Genomic DNA, 22,718 nt, shown 5'->3' with positions numbered 1-22,718 from the left:
CACATCGCTATCACCCGCGGTCGGTGCTTGCACCGATCGCGGGTGTTAACCTTTTCTTTGCCGCCTGCAAAGTCGCCGGTGGCACTTTAAATTTGGCGGCGCATGGGCGCCGCCATCTTACCTCCGATCGCCGCTCCCCCAAACGTCATCGGGGGGCGGCGATCGGTTGCCATGGTAACCTCGGTTCTTCGTTTGACCCGAGGATACATGGCTTCTGCATATTCATTACAATGAGCCTGTGGCTCATTGTAATGTATAGTGAGCAGAAATGCCATATACTGCAATACAGTAGTATTGCAGTATATGGCAGGAGCAATCAGACCATCTAGGGTTAATGTACCCTAGATGGTCTAAGAAATAGTGGGAAAAAAAAGAAAAAAAAAAAGTTTAAAAAATGTAAAAAAATAATAAAATATTAAAAGTTCAAATCACCCCCCTTTCCCTAGAACTGATATAAAATATAATAAATAGTAAAAATCACAGACACATTAGGTATCGCCGCGTCCCAAAATGCCCGATCTATCAAAATATAAAAACGGTTATTGACGGCGGTGACCTCCGGAACGGCAAATGGCGCCCAAATGTCCAAAACGCGACTTTTACACCTTTTTAGATGACATAAAAAATGTAATAAAAAATGATCCAAATGTCGCACAGTCCTCAAAATGGTAGCAATGAGAACGTCGGCTCATTTCGCAAAAAATGACACCTCACACAGCTCCATGCGCCAAAGTATGAAAAAGTTATTAGCGTCAGAAGATGGCAAAAAAAAATTTTTCTTTTTTGTACACATTCGTTTAATTTTTGAAAATGTATTAAAACGCAATAAAACCTGTATAAATTTGGTATCACCGCGATCGTACCGAACCAAAGAATAAAGTAGAGTTGTTATTTGGAGCGCAGAGTGAAAGTCGTAAAAACTGAGCCCACAAGAACATGACGCACATGCAGTTTTTTTCAATTTTTCCACATTTGGAATTTTTTTGCGGCTTCCCACTACATGGCATGGAATAATAAATAACATCATGGGAAAGTAAAATTTGTTACGCACAAAATAAGCCCTCACACAGCTTTGTACACGGAAAAATGAAAAAGTTATGGATTTTTGAAGATGGAGAGCGAGAAATTAGCAAAAATACCCTGCGTCCTTAAGGGGTTAAAACCTCCTGTACAATTTTTTTTTTTTTTTTTTGCCATCTTCTGTCGCTAATAACTTTTTTATACTTTGTTATACGGAGCTTTGGGTGGTGTCATTTTTTGGGATATTTGATAATATTTTCAATTATATCATTTTTAGGACTATATGACTGATCACTTTTAATAGATTTTTTTCATATTTTTCAAAATGGCAAAAAGGTGCCATTTTCGACTTTGAGCGCTATTTTCTGTTACGGGATTAAACGCAGTTAAAAATCGTCAGTATATTTTGATAGATCTGGCATTTTCGGACGCGTCGAAATATGTTTATGGTTTGTACTGTTTATTTATATTTATATCAGTTCTAGGAAAAGGGGTGATTTGAATTTTTAGGTTTTTTTATTATTTATTTAACCTTTTTTTTTTTTTTTTTTTTTTTTACTATTACTCCCTATGGTACTTTAACCCTAGGTTCTCTGATTGATGCTATCGTATACTGCCATACTATAAGACCCGAGGCTGTCATGGCGACGGATCGCCGCTCCCCGATGACGTCACGCAATATGCAGCAAAGACTTACTGGCTATGGAGAGGGCTCACGGGCTGAGCCCTCTCCATTCACAGGGACGGTGAATACACGGTGGGCGGTCGTGAACCGGTTAAAAAGCATCGCCATTATCCCTAAAATGTTCCATAGATTCAATATTACAAAATCAATTTGTAAATTTGTATGCAACTCGCCTGACGTGAGTCCAATGAAGCAATGCATGTTCATGACTTACTTGCATTGCTCTGCCTCCTAGTTCCTGATTGATAAGGGAATTGTACATACGAGGGGCCGCTCAAGCAGGGCAAGCCCCCTCTGATGTAAGGTAATATAAGATAAAATTGATTTATGAGGATGTGAAGAGACAATTTTTAGTTAAAGGAAGGGTGTCAGTTAATAGGGCTCTAGGGGGACTTAAAGAGAACCTGTCCCCACATTTTCACAAATACAGCCAGTGACCGTTTCTCTTTAAGACCTGCTAGAGACCCAAATATTAAAATTTGAGTGTCATCTTTGTGACAATAAAGCTAGTATTATTTCTGCATTCCAGTGGAGTTTTCTAGCCAAATTTAATACAAAATAGTGTTCTCCTAGTTATTTCAAGTATAGCACTACGCCCACGAGACACAGGGCAGAAACTGATTTCTTGCAGCTGCAAGACATGTACTTGCCAAAGTGAACAAAAACAACTACTATAGCTCCTGAAGATATTTAATATAAAAAATGAGTGTGTCTCCTTGGAGTAAGCAATTTTGTAAAAGCAAAGGCAGCGCTATTTGATGGTAATAGCAGGGAAGATTCACACAGCTAAATATAACATTTTAAATGGACAACTACATTTATGGAAGGAAATGATTTAACAAGTAGGGACAGATTTATCAATGTAAGGGAAAAACAGGCGTAATGGGTGATTTTTGACAGATTAATAATAAATTACAGTTTATGTCTAATTTAGGACTTGTGAGTAAAATGGTAATACATTCACGCCCCTGACTGGACCAAGTAGCTGCCTATGCACTTCTTATGACGCTTCTAATGCACTGCAATACATGGTTACTGCAGTCCATTAGTATGAACTAGTGATCACATGATCACTAGTTCATATTCTTGTATTGTAAAAAAAACTACAAAAAAATAAATAAATAGTAAAAATAAAATTCATTAAAATGTCCCAAAAACCCCTAACACATATAAAACAATAAATAATAAAAAAAAGTGGAAAAAAATGTAAAAAACACACCATGTTGAGTATCACCATGTCCCAAAATTCCCAATCTATAAAAATATAGAAACTGTTATTCCCGGCGGTGAACCCCGCAACGGAAAAATGCACTCAAATGTCCGAGTCACCACTTTTTTACCCTTTTGCAACACATAAAAAATGTAATTGAAACTGATCTAAGGATCGTACGTACAGTCCCCAAAATGATAGCAATGAAAACATCAGCTTGTCCTGGAAAAAAATAATACCTTAGCCAGCTCCGTACTCCTAAGTATGAAAAGGTTATTGGAGTCAGAATATGGTAAAAGTAATTTTTTTTTTGGTAAAATCTATTAACACCAAATAAAACCTATATAAATTTGGTATCCCTGTGATCGTACCAAACCAAAAAGTATATGAAAGATGCCATTTGGAATGTACAGTGAAAGACGTAAACACATAGCCCTCAAGAAAATGGCGCAAATGCGGTTTCTTCATAGTACACGGAATGGAATATAAAATGTGGTCACTAGGAAGTGAAACATTTTTTTACACAGAAAACAAGCCTTCAAACAGCTCTGTACATGAAAAAATAAAAAAGTTATTGCATTTTGAAAGTTGGGAGCAATAAACAGTAAAATTTAAAAAGCCCATCAGTGGCAAGGGATTAAAATGCCCACTATACGATAAAAAGTTTATAAATTCTATGGGATAAAGGTTTGTGGTACCTGAGGCCACGTTCACATATGACATTTTGGTTGCGTTTTGAAACTCAATCGAAAGGCTCCACTCGCGCTCACATATTTTGCCGAGGTCTCTGCTTCATAAGGGGTTTGGGCTTATGCTGGCATGCGGCGTCTAGTGCTTCTATGTATAAACTTTGAGAGGTACCATCCCCCTGTCAATAACTCAGTCAGATCCAGCGTAGCCGGAGGTATGACACTACACGTCATTGATGATGCAGATAGCTCCTCCTCCTATCGACAGCACTGTGAAACATTAATGCGTCACTCGTCCATGTCCAATAGCTGTCATATTACCAATAGGCTGTAGTGACCCATGCGCCATAGAGGGACTCCTCATTGTTGAACAAGTCACTATGCGCTTGTGTAGCAATAGACGCTGAAAACAATACGCGCATGCGTGAGGTAACTAACTCTATATCAGTGCTCCTATAGGTATTAGGTATACACTATAATGATGAAATATACTGTAGGTGCCATTCTAGAAAGGTAACCTTTGTAGGATGACTCTCTGTTTAAAATAAAAGACGAGACAATATTTATTATTCCAAGTGATATCCTCAGATTTGAACATTACCTGCCAAATATAGATCCTAGTTAAGAATCAACAAAATAACTGAACAGGGAGGAAAAGCAATCTTACCTCAATGTGAGATCGCAGGTGGAGCAACCAAAATGCCACATGTGAATGTGGCCTCAGGGGCTCTACAAACACGTCATGGCAACTAAAAACTATTCTGCCCTGCAGAAGCTCAATGGCTCCTTCCCTTCCACGCCGCCATGTGCCCTGACAGTGGGTTACACCCACATATGAGGTGTCCTCTGCACAATATTCCTTCATTTTGTTTGAATTTCTATAAAATACATAAAGGGTTAACAAGCTTCCTACCTGCTGTTTTGAATAGTGTGAGGGGTGAAGTTAATAGAACGGAGTGATATGTGGGAGGGTTTCTATTAACAGAACTTCTTGCTGGCTACACATGTGACTGCATTTCAGTGTGACATATGGCATTACTACATATAACCTTGTAAACTAGTAAGAATGCAAAGCTGTATATTATATTGTATTTATACAGATTATTTCAGGGAAAAAAATAATAAGATCTTAGTTTGTTTTATTAACCTCAAATGGACATACTTGTAAAGGTATGTCCCAGTGATCATCACTGCTAAGCTCCTGCTCCAGTGGCTGTGTTCAGTGTTCATGCTGGCAGTGCTGATAGCGACCTCTATGCACAGAAGAATCATTCGTGTGGCGTCTTTTTTTGACGGTATACAGATGCACTAAATGCAATACTTCTTAATGGATAAGTGCTCACAGCCCACAGAATGTGTGACCGATCCATTAAAAAGTAGATTATGTCCAAGTCACAACCAGTTTTTTTACATGTCACTTACAGACTAATGTTCATAAGGATCTGTGAAAAACGGATGCCAGACTGACGCAAATTGGCTGTGAAAGACACTTGAAACACAGAGCGAAATCTGGTGCACTTGGCCTTACTCAGCCCAAGAAAACCGGGCTGTGCGCTGGCCGGATTCCACGGAACAGGCACAGTGCCGGAACTCCTTGAATCATAGTCCCTCCTTGCAGTGGAACAACGAGTTAGCCATGATAACACTTCAGCTGTTCTGTTTCAAGGAGAATTTTGTATTGTTACAAAATGAGTTGGTGTGGATTTATTTGTGAAACTTGGTTTTTAGAGAGGTTATGTATCATTCCACAGCACGTAATCTGTGCTATTTTGTTCTTTTTGTTCTAGAGCCCATCACAAGAAAATTATTCTATATCCAGAAAATGGGGATCATACTTTGCAGATTGCATTGCCGGATCTAAGAGCTCACAAGATACCTCATGTGTTACGTGGTGCTGTTCCAGTATTAGGAATTACAGCACAATAACTATCCCAAGTGTTATGGCAATTGTAGGTAAGTACTTTCATCTTCATGATGGCCAAGTTAAAGAGGTTGTATATGTTAACAGAACATGGCTGCTTAAGTGGGAAATGTATTTAGGAACCACTCTCACTGACCCTCAATGGGCACATATCTGGGAAATTGCATGTAAAAGTGCCCAACATAGGTGTTGGTGATTATATAAGTTTCTCATGTGTTCTTTCTAAAAGATAGGTATGACAAATTTTGGCAATACGGTCTCCATGTTGGGATTATGTATCGGATATTCATTGTGACATCCACCCGCCCCCCACTTCTGCATTTCACGTTACCTATAGTTTCCCCATTATTTCCGTTGTTCTGACATGGTTTATTTTATTTTCTGTGTTGTAGGTATATCTTTGTTAGTTATTAGTGCCCCAAAGGACATTTTTTCATCCTTTCACTACTGTTGGTAATGTCCTGGACCAAAATCTTTCTCTGTTATGTGCTTAATGCACACTCCGTTCTACAATAAAAAATATTGTGATAAAAGCCATGTGTTCGAACATTTTACAATTCTTTTAAAGGGACACAAAATTAAAACTTGAAATGAAGCTCCTTATAAACGTGTCAGCAGTTCTGCTAACAGTTTAGCAGGTACATTGGCATGTAGGAAGCCTTCACCCCTAACCATCTTTATCCGTAGACTAGCTGGCATCAGCAGGGTGCGCTAGGATTACATCACTGTTGAAATTGGATATTTGGAAAAGACTTGTGGCTTATTGCCAATTAGCTATACATAACAGTGTTAGCTATATAATGCAGAAGAACCTGAAACTAGAAATATTGCAACTCCCGCTATTGGTGGAAGTCCTAGTGTTTAGACTACCACAGATCAGATTGTTACCTCTATCCTGTGGATGTTAGATAACATTTAAACTTGGGGCCCCTTCAACCCCTTTTGTGACTGATGGTCATTGGTGCCTGAATTTTTTATATTCTGCTATGCGCAGAATATAAAGGGTTTTTTTTAATAAGTATTAACTTTTACCAAGATATGTTATGAATAGGTACAGCATCCCATCACCCTTTCCCAGGTTCAGCTAGAGATGCAGAGGGTGCATATGCTTCTGCAAAGTGAAAGTCTCCTGCAACTTCTTCTACATTCTGCCTCCAGCTGACAAGCTGATGGAGGGCACACTTCGAACACCTATATCTCCTGAACGCGAATGGATTGTGCATGGATGTGCAACACCCTGCCAATGCATAGGCAAGGTGGTAGTTGCGAATAGCGCCCTCCATGTCAGGAGCTGTTAGGGAGACTGATCACCTCTCTAGGAAGTACTGGAGAACTTAGTGATTGCAGCTGTAGCCACTGCCTGGAAAGGCAAGAGTTAAAACTGTGGAATGTTATTGTCCAATGATGTTCTTGTAAAGCAAGCTGAAAGCTGATTGGATAAGTGCTACCACCTGACCAGGAGTATATAAACCCCTGGTAGGTGGAAGCACAGATGTCGTCAGAACGTCAGATATCTTAGGTCATGGTCTTCTGAAAGAACCAGACCTCATGGTCTGTCTGAGCAGTGAGAATAGGAATGAGCAACACATGCCAGTGCTGCAACAGCCAGTGTCCTAATACCAGGAACCACAGATGCTTCAGGTCCCTGCTTAGCACCCAGGGCAAGTCCAGCGACTTAAGCCCAGAGCTGAGATCCACCACCCGGACTCAGTTCCATGTTCTACAAGCCCAGCCTGAAGCTGCTAATAGACTGTGTGTAACCTTCCTGTGAACTAGCTCTCCTTGACTCACCCAGCTTGCGGAATCTGTTGCTAAACCTGCTGTAAGTTGATTTGCACAACGTTGCCTACGTCTAATCCCTGGATTCAGGCTGCTTAACACCACAGGCTTCCTCATCCATCACCTAGGGATTCATCTTAAAGACACTCAGGGGTTCCCCCAGGGAGATACCATTGTATCCGCCTTTCCCTCCATATTTCTTGCACACACCACCTGCTGGAGACCTGCCAGGCTGTAGGCAGGTCCATACCAAGCACCATGACCACAGCGTGCACAAGGTCGCACTAGCCAGTCACACTGTTATTCTGGGCCTCGGCTGCCTCCAGGTCACAAGAAAAGGCTAGGCCCCAGTGGGGGAGGTTTCAGATGCTTAACAGAACCAGAGATATCCACTCTCAAAGTTACAATCGCGAATAGAAAGCTGTACATAAATATCAAATGTTTTAGTACCACTTTAAGAGTGGGTATCTCTGGTTCTGTTAAGCATATCCATATATCATATTAAAGGGGAGATTCTTTGTTTAATATAACTCTAAAATGTTTGTAGGCGCCATGGTCCAGGAGATATAGTCGTTTGAAGATGGCCACTTTCATGACGTTTATAAGCGTCCCTGCACAGGGCTTGTGCACTTAGGACGAATATAGCTGTATGAAAGGGTTATTATTACATGAAATCCTATTTCCTGCCATTTTTAATAAATATATTAGAAGTAAGCAGTAGAAATTAAATTTTTGCACACCCTTACATCATAATTGTGAAAGTTACACTGCATCCCCTAGTTATGGTATCACAAAAATAGGAACGATTTTAATAACAAGCAAAAGTGTGCAACATACCACAATAAAGGGAGAAGATTCACCTTCAGTTTGAGATTTATGTATGCCATCGAAATGAAATCACTATGGCCCTTGATGAAGGTCCCAGACCTTACATATGTCACATCTGTGTACAATTTAGGAATGTTTAACATAGTATGGATTGAATTTCACGAGTTGAAAATATATTTTCTACCAAACTGTTTGTGCAGATACATACAGTTGGGCAACTTTATGGATTATGGTTTCTAGGATGTTTTTTGTTACTATAAGAGAATTATCTACTTAGTTGAGTTATATTATGACGACCACCATCTAAGATCCAGAATGACTGTCCGTGACAGCATGGCTAGTAGTCAGACACTCTGGGAGTGATTCTGTAAAATGCTCAATAGTTGAAGCCAACTATAGGTATTTGAAGCCATGTAGACTGCAGTGCGTCTGAAAGTTCCTGATTGGTTTGTGATATCAAGGTGGTCATAAAATGTGCTCAATCAGGAAATTATAATTCCATGGAAGAAGCTGGAAATCTTGGTCCTGCTCTGTAAACCATTGCACACAATTCATGACATGGCATGTTATATTTCCCTGTTGGTATATGTCCCAGGTATCAGAGGAAAAAGATAACACATAAAAAAAACATTCCCCATATCATAACTGACGCCACCATTCTGATTTTCTATAATACTGGATGCTGGCTGTTTATTTTTGTAGGATTTACCCCATTTCAAACATAACTTATCAGATAAAGCAACCCAAGGTAAGGCTAGTTTAATGTCAGTACTCCAGTCCAAATCGGATTCGATGAACAAGCTTTTTTTAACCTCAAGTAAATTGGGCATTGCCTCCAAATAATTGCAACATGCTGACACCCCACCTTATATAGCAGCATAATTTGAACATGACACATGCATTTGTGCTTTCTCTGTGCCCCTGATGTCAGTGATGGTGGTCATAATAATCAAGGATAGGCCCCCAGTATGTGATCTGTGGGATCCGACACCTGGGACTAGGCTGATTTCTTTGTTTCAGAAGCCTTCGGCTGTGAGAACCTACACAGTGTTTTTTGTCAGTAACCTGCAGACTGCAATCCATATATACAATAGACATATAGTGGTTACATCTGCTCATGGTGACAACAATAACTTTCTGTGTCTGGGCCATGAACTGACACATCTCAGACCTGTTCCATTATGAGGAATGTGGAGCAATAATTTCATTAATCTCATAAAAGCAGAGTTACCAATATGTGGAGAGTGGACATATGTCTAAAACATGTGGGCTTATTTCTAAAACAGATGTGAGTCTGCAAAGCAAAATTACGTAACCAAGAAGCTCTATCAATGCGAGCTCAGAAATGCATTTCATCCTGCTGATAAAATCCAAATGATTCATCTTGACTGTCACAAAATTAGGCAATGCCATGACAATGCTCAACAACTATGGTACAAGATGTTTTGTCTAGGCGTGGTTTCCAGGAAGTCGCAGGGAGTCATTTAAAGTTTTTTGGGCCAGAGAATGTACTTTAGATGCAAGGAAACATTTAGTTTTTTTGCCTTTTCAACAACATGAATGTGTTTTTATGTGGCAACTTAAACCTTTTCCAGTTATATATAGAACTACAATGGAAAATGTGTAATTACTTATTTTATTTCAAGATTTAAAAAAAATCTGGTTTTGCGCTTGATGGGACACATATGTCCCTCTATCAATGAAGAAAGTGGCCCAATATATATTGTAGTGGGGACCAGGAGTTTAATGTAAAACTGAACTGTCACTAGGAATGTCATTTGTAGCTGGTGACAGATCCCAATAGCCTATGCTACGCTTTTTCAGCATTCTGAATCATTTCAGTAATTTATATAAGTTTAATTCACATAACCTGGCTCCCTGCCAGCAGTGTGTGGTGAGTCCTGGGGGAAGGGCAGCTGCAGCCTGTGTGTGCATGTTTCTCCTCATGAATTCCCAATGCACATGACAGGGAGGGGGGCGCAGCTACATGAGTGTGAAGAAGAGGAGACAGACACCGGCTGCAGCTGTTCTTCCCTTGAGACTCCCCACCAAAGGAAAGACTCAAATGAAATGTATTGTGAACAAAACCCCAAGGCTTTGTTCTAAAATTAATGAAAGACATGGTGCCTCATAGCGCATCTTCTTCTGATACTTGGCCATAATAGTCATGCTGGTTACATATGCATTGTCCGGAAACAGTTCTGGAATATATCATATCATAAATGTGCCATAAAATACAGAATAGCATCACTCCATGTGATAGAGGGGAGGAGTTCCTCCTTAACAAATTATATTTATTTTCATGTCCAGCTCCTTTAAATTTGTGAGCTAGCGATATTGCAGGACTCTCTAAGGCCAACTTCATGCAAAGCAATTGCAACATGTTTCATATACATTTCTCTATCTCCCCTTCATAACAGTTTTCCATTTTCCTGTGTGATAGTATTGAGTACAAATCTTACCCTGTCTTAAAATGTTCTCTCAGTAAGATACCCCACACTTTTTAGTTGTAGTAATAACAGCATCTGAGTTCCTGTTACTCCAGGTCCCCTTTTACCACAGTCATATCAGTAGAAGTAACACTGGGGACCCCAGTGATCACCAATTTATGGAGCAATAGCCCCTCCATACACAACCAAGTGGCAACCAGAACAGCTTATTGGTGTGAGGCCATAAGCCACGCTCCTCCATCAATCAGATTTTTAAGGCCTACCCTCTAATATGCCAAATACTTGAAGTCTAAAACTGAGCTAGTAATATTTATTCACCATAGAATTGTAGCATGATAGAAAACCTCATAACAGGCTACAAACCACAGTTCCAACCATTGGTAACAATCATTTAAATATGGTTTTTATAGCTGGAATACAAAAAGGTTACTTCTTCTGCAATGTCAGTGGTTATGGGATATATCTTTAGAAATCGTTCAGCAAGGAGTGAGAATAGTTTGTTGTTTTTTACAAGCATGTAGTAATCTCTCTGGGACTGGAGTATGCTGTGATACAAACATTCAAGTACTTGATGGCGCATTAATCATATTTATTCTTTTTTTTCCCAGATTTGCCTCTGGATTATAAATTTACCAGATTTTCCGGCATTTCAGACATCGATGGCTACTACCCCCAGCCTCCTGCAATCCTCTTGTCTCAGAGCACAGAGGGTGCTGCAGCATAAATAGCACTACTAGTAATAGTAGGCTCAACATGACTACTCTAATGGCTGTAACTGTTCTAAACTTTCATGTGAATCAACAACTCTGGTTGAATATGCCTTCTCAAGACAAGTGTGTCTTTATTAAATGACTCCATATATAGTTAGTCGATAAGAAGTAGGACGAACCAAATGTTTTGTAACAGTATTTTGTATTAATTTTGGAGAAAATTTGTGACCCACAGTTTGTAAAAATCCAAGTTTTGAAGTGGAAGTACAAGGTTTTTAGTGTTGGTCAACAATCGTGTTGCGGCGCATACAGTCACATTAGTCATGTACAAGGAAATGGTTGGGACTTTGAGCTTTCTTTGTCCATTAACTCATGTATCAGACTTTGTACAGGACAACAAAAATGTCCGATATACTTCTGAAATGCCAGATGTAGCAGCATAGTGCTGGTGTTTTCTCCCAATTAGCAACAGTATTACAGTTATGGCAGAAATTGTACACAATTTTTAAAAAGAAATGTTCCATCACAGATACTACCATTCTCTTTGTCAGCAATAGAAGCGTTGAGACTGTTCAGACTTTTCAGCTTTACATTCAGTGTGTGAGTTTGGTAGTGCCCCTTACATCTAGTAATCGTACAACCTACCATTCTCCAAATGTTTGGCAATATAAAGTGTATTTTGTTGTAGTATGCCTGTATGGTTTTTTGTCTTATAGTTGTTTTCTCATTGTAGAAACGTATCACCTTTACATAGACCTCCAGTAATCAGGAAAATAGGGGTCCCCTAGTGCTCCTAAGTGCCTCATGCTCACTCAAAGGATATTATATTCTGTGGGACCTCTGTGACTGCTCTCCCCAAGTCACACAGCATTTCTTTTTTTAATCAGATAATTTTTATTAAGGTACTGTCGAAAAAATACACCTACATATAACCCCTCCCCAAACGAACTAGGCAGGCAATAGGGATACAGACCCAACTTCCAAGGTTCCATGTATGTGCTAGGAAAGTAGCTCAGTGTTGAAGAAATGGTGCCAACATCAAATGAAGTACAAGAATAGGAACGTTCCAATTACAGACATATCACATATCACATGTTTAGGATCAGCCATCGGTTAGCAGCATCATATAGCTGAAACTAATGGCTCATTCAGATTGGCAGTTGTGTGTCTGCAAAAAGTCTGTATTGTATTCGCATCTGTTTTTTTTAACATCGTATGTTATCCACTTTTTTACATACTCAAAAAAAACGGATGCTTTGCTATTGTATTTTTTGCCCAGCTCAACTGGTTGCCTAGCGTCATGTGAGAAGAAAGTCACCTGCAGTCCGTTTTTTGCAGATCCATTGACTTCTATTGAGGTTCCATACTACAATTTTTTTCTTACAGTCTGCACATCAGTGAACAAAATGGACATGTGAACAGACCCATAGGAATCAATGGATCCATATGCCATATGTATTCTTGGATAGAAGGAGGGGCACACTGAATCCACCAGGCAGCATCCAATTTAGGTGCAAGATAAAATAATTTATGAGCGCAAGATTTGTCTATTCACACATTATTTAATCGAGTGTTGATTGAGCCGTCACCCTTTTATTCCATTCAAGAGGCACCCAGGGGCCCACAGGGCGTTGTTATAGGCACTGCCTTTTTTACAAGCAGAGGAACCAGGATTTATTCACACTGAGACTCCCAGTGGTCAGACCCTTTCCCCAGTTCCATACGACAGAAAAATATATATACTACATGGTTTACAGTGTTACAAAGAGGGAGCCAATGACAGATGTATACAAGTGTGTTAGCAAAGAGCAGCAGTTGTAGACTCCAGTGTAACTGGACTAGTAATGGCGAGTGGTATATTATTTTCAGAAATCGGTGTAAAATACTGTATACTTTTCTATAAATGTAACCAATATCAGCGTTTACCAGGTGGTTGTGATGTCAAGAACAAAATTGTTTTTGATGGTGTTAATTTTCATTGTGCTTGATGGTCAAAATAAAACTACATCGTATACTGATAATTTGCATACTATGTATTCTTTTATTCATAAACATGATAGAGGAGGATCCACACCTATGACCTTTACAATGTCTCCCCACATACAAAACTTCTGAGTTCTTCCTTGGCTTGAGTTTCTTCACAGTACGGCAGTGTTTTCACAATAAACAAGTTGATATTGTTTTTGTCTGTTTATAAAAACGTGTTTTATACAGCTTCATTACAGGAAATGTTTTTCCTTCCACCCTAAACTGGGAAATCTAAAAATATCAAGAAGTTACTGAAAATATATCTGTCACAATAATTTACACTTAATTCAGCCTTGTTAGTACTTAATGGATCATGTAAATGACAGCTTTATGCAAAAGATTTCCACAGTTCCAGCAACAGATGTGATGCCCAGTTCTAACAGCATATAGAATACAAAACTGGAGTGAGATACAGGCAGTCCCCGGGTTACGTACAGGATAGGTCCTGGAGGTTTGGAAAGTCCAAGAACAGAACGGCACTCACTTTTCTCAATCCACGATTCCTTTATTCAAGCGTTAAAGCAGACATCTGAGGACGCCGGGGTCCACAAGGTAACAGCCTGTTTCGTGCATATAGCGCTTTGTCAAACCTCCTGGAGGTTTGTTCTTAAGTTGAATTTGTATGTAAGTCGGAACTGTATACTTTATAATTGTAACCTCAGAAAAAATTTTTTGGTCTCTGTGACAATTGGATTTTAAAAATGTTGGATTGTCATAAGAACCAGGATTAATAATAAATCTTAATTACAGACAGCTGTGATAACTGTTATAGTTGTTTATTGTAGCCTAGGGCTATAATAGAGTAAATTACCAACATCCAGAGATTCGTTTGTAACTAGGGGTCGTCTGTAAGTCAGGTGTTCTTAAGTAGGGGACCGCCTGTATTAACACAGTGGCCCACACTTATTAAAGCGCCTGCGCCAGTTTTCTGTATGACTTTGCACTTAAAAGAACTTGCAGATATATTTATAAAAGTGTTTGCTCCAGTTTTGTGTTGTGACTGCACTGTGAACAAAGCGCCACAAAATTCTGCACCTAAAGTAAAGTTCAGGTAGAGGACCACATTTAATACAGTGAAGCGACAGAATTGTGTTGCACCGTATGGTTAGGGTGCAAACTTCCCGAGCAGTGCAGGCGGCACCAGATTAATGAAGACTGTGCACACTGCACAGGCAAACTGCACATAGTGAAGTTTGCACTACTTTTGATAAATGAGCCCCAGTGTTTAATTGTATACACAACTACAAAACTTAACTCTTAGTCTCTGGTCTCTACTCTCATAAATGGAAATTTTGTGTAGTACAATGGAAAATTCCAATTTCTAGAATAAATAAGAAACTTTATTATCCCCATCGGGAAAATTAAAAGCTGCACCATACATAAAGAATACACAAAATCCATAAATAGACTAACACAATAAAATGACATTAATACATAAAACTGTCAGCACAATTCAGTGAAAGGTATGAAACCTGTATGATGCCTCACAGTAATTACCATATTTGCCTACACATCCTGAAAGATTGGCATAACATAAAGCTGTTGGCACATAACAATTTTAAATCTCTTGATTCTACATTTTAATTGTATAAAAGGATCACTAAAAGTGTTGTACATAGGATGAGAGTCATCACTAAGGACACTTCAAGTTTTTTCAACCTTCTAAGACACAGCAGCACAGACTCCCAACTATCCCATGGCATAGCGACTGTAGAGCTAGCCTTCTTAATCATTTTCTGTTTGTGTGCTATAAAACTTGTCAAAATTGATTTGCCAAGTTAATGTATCATCTAGGAACACTCCCAAGTGCTTGAAAATGATTCAAAAGTCGCCCTATATGATAAGTCATCACCCTCCTTCTTTAAACAACTAACATTGAATAGGAATATTTTTTCATAAAATAGTCACTTTGGTTTTGTTTGTAAAGTTTGCGGTATATACTGTGAACAAAAAAGAAGCAAGAACCGTTCCTTGAGGAGCTCCAAAATTCCTCATAATCTCACAAAAATTAAAACACCTCAATCTGAAGTGGCTCATCCAGTTGGTACATCAGAACCACAGAAATGAAAGACGGCAAAGTGCATGTGCAGAGTGATGACACTAGGCTGGACTGTGGAAACAAGACAAGCCAGAAGAGGAAAACTTGGATCATTGCATTCATGTGGAGATTTATACCTCATACATAAACATTGTTGCAGTCCCATTCCTTTATTCACTAATAGAAGCAGCTCCTTTACAGTATAATGCCCTGTTCTACACTGCAAAAATTGCATGGTCTGTTGCTCCATATCTTATGGGAAATGCAGCTTACAATTATACTACAAGCAATCAAAAATGCATGTTTGAGACCCTTATAACAGTTAAAAAAAAAGTTCAAAAACAACATTTCCCTAGAATGCAAATAAAAAATAAACTAATACAACCAAATTATGTGTATCTATGTCTAAAATTCACAGTCAATTAAAATATAAATAAGAATTCCATATAGTGAATGTTGTAGCAGAAAAAAATACCTAGATGGTCAAAATGCCGCCTTTTTGTCATTTTTTGAAACATATAGAAATTTCAATTAAAAGTGATCAAATGTCATATATTTCCCTAAATAGTATCAATAAAAAATACAGCTGGTCCCACTGCTATTGTAATTTCTTTTTCCAGTTGAACAGAATATTAAATGGTGTAACTAGAAAGTGCTATTTGTTCCACAGAAAACAGGTTATAGTTTTTGAAAGGCTGTGACATAAAAAATAAATAAAAGTTGTCTTAATGAACTGGCCCTTTTTCATTTTTGCGTTTTCATTTTTCACTCCCCAACTTCAAAAATCCATAGTTTCTGTATTTTTCCATTTAAAGGCTATTTTTCTGTATAAAAAATTGTTGTTCATTGTGACGGTATTTCATATTCCATACCGTGTACTGAGAAGCAGGAAAAAATTTCCAAATACAATGAAATTGTTGAAAAAATGAATTTGCACCATTTTCTTGTGGGCTTTTTTTTGGGTTTTAACTGTGCACCCCAAATGACATGTTCACGATGATACGATCACGGGGATACCAAATTTATATAGGTTTTATAATGTTTTTATACATTTATAAAAATTAAAACCTGTACAAAAATGATTCTTCATTTTGCTGTCTTCTGGCGCTGATAACTTTTTCATACTTCAGTGTATGGAGCTTTTCAATTATATCATTTAGAGGACTGTACAGCCTTTTAATCACGTTTTATTGATTTTTTTATATTTTGCAAAATGGACAAAAGTGCCATATTCATATGGGTGCAATTTTCCATAACAGGGTTAAGTGCCGGGAACAACCGTTGTTACAGTATATGAGTATAAGCCGATATGCATTGATCACAGTATATAGCCTGCAGCCCCTGTACCCCAGTATATAGCCTGACAGACCCTACCCCCCAGTATATAGACTGACAGCACCTGCTCCTAGTATACAGCCAGCACCTATCCCCCCCAGTATATAGCCTGCCAGCCCATGCCCTTAGTATATAACCAGCAGTCCACATTGTAATTGTAATAAATGCATTCAAATGAGACAGCCTCAGGTCTTGGTCATAGTTACAGATTGACGCTCCCCGATGATGTCTCGCGGTACGACGAGCCAACAAGGAGCGGCCCCCCAGATTTTTAATGCCATCGCCAGCTTTGCTAGAGCCGATCGGGGGTGTTACCGATAGGTGTTTGCTGCAATATGCAGCAAAGCTCACCGGCTATGGAGAGGGCTCAACCTGTGATCCCTCTCTGAACACCGCAGCAGCCGCGTGCTGATTACTAAGGGTTAAGGGGTTAAAAGTCATATGCTCTTAATAAGGTCTCAAGATTTAGAAAATAAAATCTTTGCTGTACAGCAACATATCAGAAATATACTAGATGCCGTCTGCCCCCTGTCTTTAGTTGGTATAAGGCCCGAGTCTGCAACAACAGTGTGCAGAGATCACATGACTGGGCCTTGGCCTGTTGGAGAAAGCCAGAGACTGAAGGGAGAAGTAGTTTATTACCACTTCTGCCTTCTCCTATACTAACTACATAGCATACATAACTACATTAGCAATATGTAGGCCTCTATAGACCAGACAATCAGGTGGTCACCTGGTCTGAAAGAGTTAACGGGAATCGCTAGATCTGATCAAACCCAATAAAGCTCTGCTCAGACACCTTCCCCCACAGAGGTCATTTCCTCCTGTGGCTGGGGTTATTTGTCAGGATCAGTGGTAGTGGATCCTCTGTACCACCGCGGATGATGACATAGGCTGACAACTGGGACCAGAGTCTTAGTGGTACTTGGTTTTCACCAGAGCCTGCCGCAAAGCAGATTGGATATGTTGTACCACCAGGTCGTTCCACAAGCGCGACTTTGTCTGCGGTTGCGGCCAAGGCGAAGTACAGAATCTTAAGGCAAACTCACAGGCAGGACGTTGAGACAGGCAGCACAGGATCGGAGTTGGGGACCTAGTGGTAGGTCAGGACCGGCAGCACAGGATTGGAGTCAATGATGGTAAAAGGGTCACAACGGGAATTCGAAAACTCAGCAAAACGCATTGAACAGCTTTGTCAGAAGCACTAGGCACAAAAATTCGGCGGGGAATACTGGGAGAGGCCAGCTTTTATCCATATGCAGGAAATGCCCAGCGCCAATCAGCGGTGCGCTGGCCCTTTAAATCTACGAGCAGACGGACCCTAGGAGGCGTGGACGGGCGTGCCGGGAAGCCAGGGACTGAGCATAAAGAGATAAGTGACCGAGACATTATTATAGATGCCTCAGTTGGAGTGGAAAACTTGTAAGAAAAAAATGTAACATCGTCATAGTTCCCCAATATAACCTATAGACTATATATAATAAATAAATATATATATATATATATATATATATATATATATATATATATATATATATGAAAACAATTGTCACAGAAAAGGGAATTAATTTACAAAGTTTATTAAGTCAGTGGTTCTCAACCTTTCTAATGCTGTGACCCCGCAATACAGTTCCTCGTGTTGCGGTGACCCCAAACCATGTACAAGAATATAACGACTATAATACTGCCCCTATGTACAAGAATATAACTACTATAATACTGCCCCCTATATACAAGAATATAACTACTATAATACTGCCCCCTATGTACAAGAATATAACTACTATAATACTGCCCCTATGTACAAGAATATAACTACTATAATACTGCCCCCTATGTACAAGTATATAACTACTATAATACTACCCCCTATGTACAAGAATATAACTACTATAATACTGCCCCCTATGTACAAGAATATAACTACTATAATACTGCCTCCTATGTACAAGAATATAACTACTATAATACTGCCCCCTATGTACAAGAATATAACTACTATAATACTGCCCCCTTTGTACAGAATATAACTACTATAATACTGCCCCCTATATACAAGAATATAACTACTATAATACTGCCCCCTATGTACAGGAATATAACTACTATAATACTGCCCCCTATGTACAAGAATATAACTACTATAATACTGATCCCTATGTACAAGAATATAACTACTATACTACTGCCCCCTATGTACAAGAATATAACTACTATAATACTGCCCCCTATGTACAAGAATATTACTACTATAATACTGCCCCCTATGTACAAGAATACAACTACTATAATACTGCCCCCCTATGTACAAGAATATAACTACTATAATACTGTCTCCTATGTACAAGAATATAACTACTATAATAGTGCCCCCTATGTACAAGGATATAACTACTATAATACTGCCTCCTATGTACAAGAATAGAACTACTATAATACTGCCCCCTATGTACAAGAATATTACTACTATAATACTGCCCCCTATGTACAAGAATACAACTACTATAATACTGCCCCCCTATGTACAAGAATATAACTACTATAATACTGCCCCCTATGTACAAGAATATAACTACTATAATAGTGCCCCCTATGTACAAGGATATAACTACTATAATACTGCCCCCCAGTTCTAGTTCCCCCTCCCTCCCCTGCTGCCCCAGTTCTAGCCCTCCTCTGCTGCCCCCAGTTCTGGTCCCCCCTTCCTGCCCCCAGTGCTGGTCCCCCCTCCTACCCCCAGTGCTGCCCCCCCCCCTCCTGCCCCCAGTTCTAGCCCCCCACCCCGATGACACCAGTTCTAGTTACCCCTCCTCCTGCCCTCAGTTCTAGTTACCCCCCTCCTGCCCCGAGTTCTAGTTCCCCCTCCTTCCCCCAGTTTTGCCCCCCCCCCTCCTGCCCCCAGTTCTAGTGCCCCCAGTTTTAGTGCTTCCCCTCCTGCCCCAGTTCTGGTCCCCCCTTCCTGTCCCCAGTTTTGCACCCCCCCCCCCCCCCCCCCCTGCTGCTTCAAGTTCTAGTTTCTCCTCACTGTGGGCAGAGCAGTCCTGTTCTGCAGGAGTCTGTATAGAAGAGAAGCCAGAGGGTCATGTGATGATGACATCACCACAGGTCCTCCAGCTTCCCCATGCAGCAGCCGACAGGTCCTCAAGCAGTGAGTGCTTATTACACACGTTTTACTCCGTTTTTGCCGCGAATCGTGGCAAAAATGTAATAGAATCGCAACCCCTGTGTTTTGGTCGTTCAACCCCCTGGTTGAGAACTGCTGTTTTAAGTTAATTTGAAAATGTAAAAATATACTATAAATAAGTAAAGAAAAATCTTTAAAGGGGTTTGTCTACAAAAGAAAGTTCTCAAATCCAGGGGCAACCGAAATTGTATACAGGCAGTCCCCGGGTTACGTACAAGATAGGGTCCGGAGTGTTGTTCTTAAGTTGAATTTGTATGTAAGTCGAAACTGTATATTTTATAATTGTAAATCCTGACAAAAAAAAAACTTTGGCCCCAGTGACAATTGGAGTTTAAACATTTTTTGCTGTAATGGGACCAAGGATTATCAATAAAGCTTCATTACAGACACCTTACAGTTGATCATTGCAATCTGGGACTATAGTAAAGCTTTCAGAGAGCTTCACCAGAGGTCAGAGAGGTCTGTCTGTAACTGTGGGTTGTCTATAAGTTGGGTGTCCTTAAGTATGGGACCACCTGTACACCAGGACTGATGGATACAGATTAGAATTATATCTGTGAAATGCTGTATTTTTGTTAATAACAGTGAATTAGAGAATGTGTTATTTTCTTATCCTGAGGATGTGGGAATATTCCTTTAACATTTGTTGATTCTGCACTAGTTCTTTGGAACAATTTATTTAGGATACCAAAAAAAAAATTTGCTAAAAATGCCTGGTTGTTAACCCCTTAGGGGGCAGCCTTTTTACATTTTTAAGTTTTCATTTTTGACTCCCCACCTATAAAAATCCATAACATTTTTGTATTGTATTGCATTATATGGGTTGCAAAATGACATTTGAGTGCTATTTTCCATTATGAGGCGGATAAGTAGTAACCAAGCTAATTAAATGGAAACATTTTTTGTCCTTATAAGTTAATCCATAAGGACTGACTTCTGTATAAAGTACATGATCATGGTTCACCTGAAACAGTGACTGAATAGTGTTATTGGGGGTAACAATAACAGTGCTTGGATCTATGAGTATGTGTCCCTGGTTTATAATGATTCATTTTGATAGTAGATTTTCTTAAATGACAGGACACAAATAGTTCAGTTTTGGGATATTATATTTTGCACGTCTTTTTTACAAAGTACAAGTCAAACCTGTTGCTATTTATGAACTCCTATAAATGGCGTGCACGTTTTAAGGTCATGATACTGTTTCATTGCTAGCAGGCAAATGTGGAACTTCACTGGATAACCCTCAGCTTGTAGTAGTGTGGGGGGTGGGTTTACTAGAATAGTGTTTGTAAAGTGAAACATCCGCTTTCAGGAAATATGATGCCAAGGGGAACTGATTCCAGATGGTTTGCTTCTCAAGTTTTATCTGGAAAAAGGAAGCTACTCTGAAAATGCGAAGTGGCATAATATTATTAATAGATGACAGTTCTTTTACATATACTGTCTTTAGTTAGTGCAAGGATATACTGTAGTTATGTTTTACACATTAGTATAGGGCAGTGGTGGCGAACCTATGGCACGGGTGCCAGAGGTGGCACTCAGAGCCCTTTCTGTGGGCACTCAGGCCATCACTGCAGGACAGAGTGCACCAAACATGACCAAATCCACCAAATCTTCCTGCAGTCCCAGGCAACTTATGAGATGCTGCTCTCAGCGCTATTTTAAAGCGACACTTCATTGGCTTTTAGGAACTGCAGGAAAAAGTGAGAAGGTGATGACAGAACTGCATTATCTTTGGGGGTCATCCAGCTAGACCCACCATTCTTCCTGTACAGAGAGACCCTGGAGAGAATCTATTTGCCCTCTTTCTTTCAACTGTATTAGTGGCATTAGGCGGCCGATACAATTGAAAGAAGTGGAAGAACAGGGAGCAATAAGTTACAGCTTAAATGCTATGTTGGCACTTCACGGTAAATAAGTGGATTTTGGTTGTAGTTTGGGCACTCCGTCTCTAAAAGGTTCGCCATCACTGGTATAGGGCGTCATTTTCTCTAGAGTTGATCAGTTTCTGTAATATTGTATGCAGTGTGAATGGTCTAGTCACCAGCAACGGTGTAATACAAAAGGTGGTGGCAGCTATAAGAATAACTATGTATCAGGTAGGTTTCCCCACTACCAGCCATTTCACTACAGCTGAGACCAAAATAAAGCCTTTATTTTTATGTAAAACAGTCCTGTGTGCCACATCTGGATCATGCTTATATTTGCTCAGATTCTGTGAAGCTTTGCATTTTGGGAAGTGACATCTACATGTTGACTGTTTTCCTTAGCAACCAGATGAATTGTGAATTCATCTCTAAATATCAATAAAGACAGACTGTAGCTCTGGGGAAATGTACAAAAGGCATTAGCCTACATGTTCACATAGGACATATGTTGGCCATATTGGGGCACATTTATTTACCCGGTCCAGTCGCGATCCAGCGGCGGGTTCTCCGGTGCTGATTCGAGTTCTGCTGGGATTCACTAAGGTCCGTGCGCCGATATTCACCAGGTGTCGCCGCTGCGCCGAGGTCCGCCGGAGTTCACCTGCTTTTTTCTGGTGTATGTGAGTGCTTGATCTTGAGACACAAATGGCTTTTTAAATTCCGCGATTTTTCCGAATCCTTCGGGTTGGCCGGTGGCCACGCCCCCCGATTTCTGTCACGTGAAAGTCGGCGCGACTGCGCCAAAAATCGATCGCGTGCGCCACAATCCCGTGAAATACAGCGCAAAGCGGAAATATTCGGGAAAACCCCAGCGGATTTGCGGCTGTGGACCCTTAGTAAATGTGCCCCACTATCTACAGCTAGCAGACACCCTTAATCACTTCTATGGGGCTGCGCAAGATAGGTCAGG

The 22,718-nt window shown here is 39.8% G+C and overlaps 1 protein-coding gene across 1 annotated transcript in view; it reads left to right on the top strand.

Moving 5' to 3' along the window:
* NT5DC1 (5'-nucleotidase domain containing 1) overlaps positions 1 to 13,313 on the top strand; it is a 168,630-nt gene extending 155,317 nt beyond the window's left edge. The window contains exons 12-13 of the mRNA XM_072141741.1: positions 5,392 to 5,557; positions 11,191 to 13,313. Coding sequence (XP_071997842.1) covers positions 5,392 to 5,557; positions 11,191 to 11,306 — 282 coding nt within the window. The 3' untranslated portion in view covers positions 11,307 to 13,313. The remainder of the gene's footprint in view (positions 1 to 5,391; positions 5,558 to 11,190) is intronic.
* The last annotated feature ends 9,405 nt before the right edge of the window (positions 13,314 to 22,718 follow it).

This window comes from Engystomops pustulosus, chromosome 3 (assembly GCF_040894005.1).
Source record: "Engystomops pustulosus chromosome 3, aEngPut4.maternal, whole genome shotgun sequence".
NCBI lineage: Eukaryota > Metazoa > Chordata > Amphibia > Anura > Leptodactylidae > Engystomops > Engystomops pustulosus.
This window is presented reverse-complemented; position numbering and strand designations above follow the sequence as displayed.